Source organism: Diadema setosum, chromosome 20 (assembly GCF_964275005.1).
Source record: "Diadema setosum chromosome 20, eeDiaSeto1, whole genome shotgun sequence".
NCBI classification, from domain to species: Eukaryota; Metazoa; Echinodermata; class Echinoidea; order Diadematoida; family Diadematidae; genus Diadema; species Diadema setosum.
In genome coordinates this window covers 18,919,382-18,921,679 of record NC_092704.1, presented here as the reverse complement: position 1 = coordinate 18,921,679, position 2,298 = coordinate 18,919,382, and the positions used below count along the sequence as shown (strand labels likewise).

The 2,298-nt window shown below is 37.5% G+C and overlaps 1 protein-coding gene across 1 annotated transcript; it reads left to right on the top strand.

Annotated features, from left to right (window-relative positions):
- The first annotated feature begins 669 nt into the window (after nt 1–669).
- On the top strand, nt 670–1,778 carry LOC140243478 (sodium-coupled monocarboxylate transporter 1-like). The gene is made up of 2 exons (XM_072323151.1): nt 670–1,011; nt 1,677–1,778. The coding sequence occupies exons 1-2, from the start codon at nt 670–672 to the stop codon at nt 1,776–1,778; spliced, it is 444 nt and encodes a 147-aa protein (XP_072179252.1).
- Nucleotides 1,779–2,298: the final 520 nt, after the last annotated feature.

The window sequence follows — 2,298 nt, the reverse complement described above, 5'->3', positions numbered from 1 at the left end:
AGTGAAAATTTTCTAAAATATTACTGAAACACGGTATCATCGTGACGATAAAACTGTCACTGAATGAAAGGTATTGCAACACTACTGTCTATCGTATCAATCGAAAATGTAAAATGCCTAAATTCCATAGATTTTTCACCTCTTCTTATTCTTTTCATTGTTTCAAATACGATATGAGACACTGCAGGATGACAAGTAATGCAGCTCAGGGGCCCGTTTCATAAAACTTGTCATCAGTGACAAGTTGTCATAGCTGTGACAAGCTACTGAAATCCTTACATCTGATTGGCTGAGAGAAAATTTGTCATAGAAATGTGGCAGTTGTCACTGATAAAAAGTTTTATGAAACGGGCCCCAGATTTCGAAATTTAACCCTTTTTTTTTTTTTTTTTTTTTTTTGCTGTGTCTTTACCGTATATAAAAATAAGAAATATACAATTTTTATCTCTTTGTTCGTGTGTTCAGCTCCTCTGCCTCCTCGAGAAAGCATTGGACTGGAATTGACACTGACACACTTCACCGTCGGGACACAAGTTTATTGGCAAAACTTTATTCATTTTCCCTTTAAATCATGTGATGTATGCAATAATCTGCACAATCTGCTCGAAGTATCCATAAAACTTGCTTATTATATCGCTGCGCTTTGACAATTTTTAAACAAAAGTCACAATGGCAGGTGCCAGGCAATTCTCAATGTGGGACTACTTGGTGTTCGCTGCCATGCTCCTAGCTTCAGCAGCCATCGGTGTCTATGCAGCGCTCACGGGAGGACGTCAGCGAACGACCGACGAGTTTCTTCTCGGAGATCGCAAGGTGAACATCTTTCCTGTCGCATTCTCCATGACGTTGAGCTTTGTATCTGCTATTTCAGTCATCGGTACTCCAGGAGATGTCTACGTCTACAACACCATGTACGGTTGGCTCGCAGTCACCCTGTGCATTGGTGCAATTCTCGCCGTCAGATGGCTTCTCCCCATCTATATGAGACTCAACTTGACAAGCATTTACGAGGCAAGTCGTTTTGCAAGTTAACTAGAGCAATTCAGTTTCAGCAATTCAGTTGTACAAATGACATCATCATGAAAAATCAGCATCAACTTTCTCATGAAAATATGAAAAAAAAGAACCTATACCTACTTTACAAGTAATTATAGGAATGTTAGTAGTATGTAATATGAGAACATAATCGTATTTCGATTAAGATAGAGGAGACCGTCATCGATGAATAACCATGTAGTTTGCTTGAGTGGGATAATGACCTCTATCCGTGCGATATGACATAATTCTTTTTTTTAACTGAAAAAACAACACAGAGAGAGAGAGAGAGAGAGACAAACACAAACATACACATACTGTGAATCTCGACGTAAGGGGATTAGTCTATATTGCAGGATTTGGGATAAACCCTGTGATCCAGACATCAGAAATGATTTTAAAAAAGCTTTTTTTTCAGCCTCTTCTCAACTAATAGAGAATTCTGCCCCACCCCATAATGAATGTTATGTATCAGATATGGAACTGTTCTGTCTATCAAATCGTGTATTTGACTTCCTTAGAATATATGGTATATTATGTCAAAGTTTCACAATATTGGTGTATATAATTACCAAGAAATCAACAGTAAAGATTGTAAAAACATTATTAATGAACCCATTGTGCCTCTCTGCATTTTACAGTACTTCGAAATGAGATTCAACCGAGCAATGAGACTAAGCGGCTCGGTGGTTTATTCCATTCAAACAGTGAGTAATGGTTCCTTCACTTGTTCGTCCACCTGACAACATGATGCCTAAAACCAATGGAAGATAACTACTTTGCTCAAGTCATTAACTGCGAACATGCCTTGAGAATATCTGATTAGTTAGCAGAGAAGACTCCAATTTAGTAAGGCATACTATTTACTGATGGGCGCAGCACCGAAATGAAAAGTACTATTGGAGGCATCGATGCCCATGTTTTTTAACCAGAAGCTCAAAACTAGGTAGAGTATTCGTTATATATTTTAGATCAAATATTTAAAGAATAGAAAGGAAAATAATTATGAGGTGAGAAGTCGTGTGATTGATACGATGTTGTGGAGGGATCCTATAGCGACCATACGATGTCAGAATCGCTCTGCGATGTCTTTTAGTCAATCACTTTAATAGATGATAAATTTTTGATCCAAAATATAATATAGGTTTTCCCGCCCATTTTCATCAGATTTCCATTCTATTTAATGATGCAAGCATTCATTTTCGAGCGAATTTGAATGATCACCGAGATCAACATTCAAAAAGCTAAGTAGTTTATTCAGTT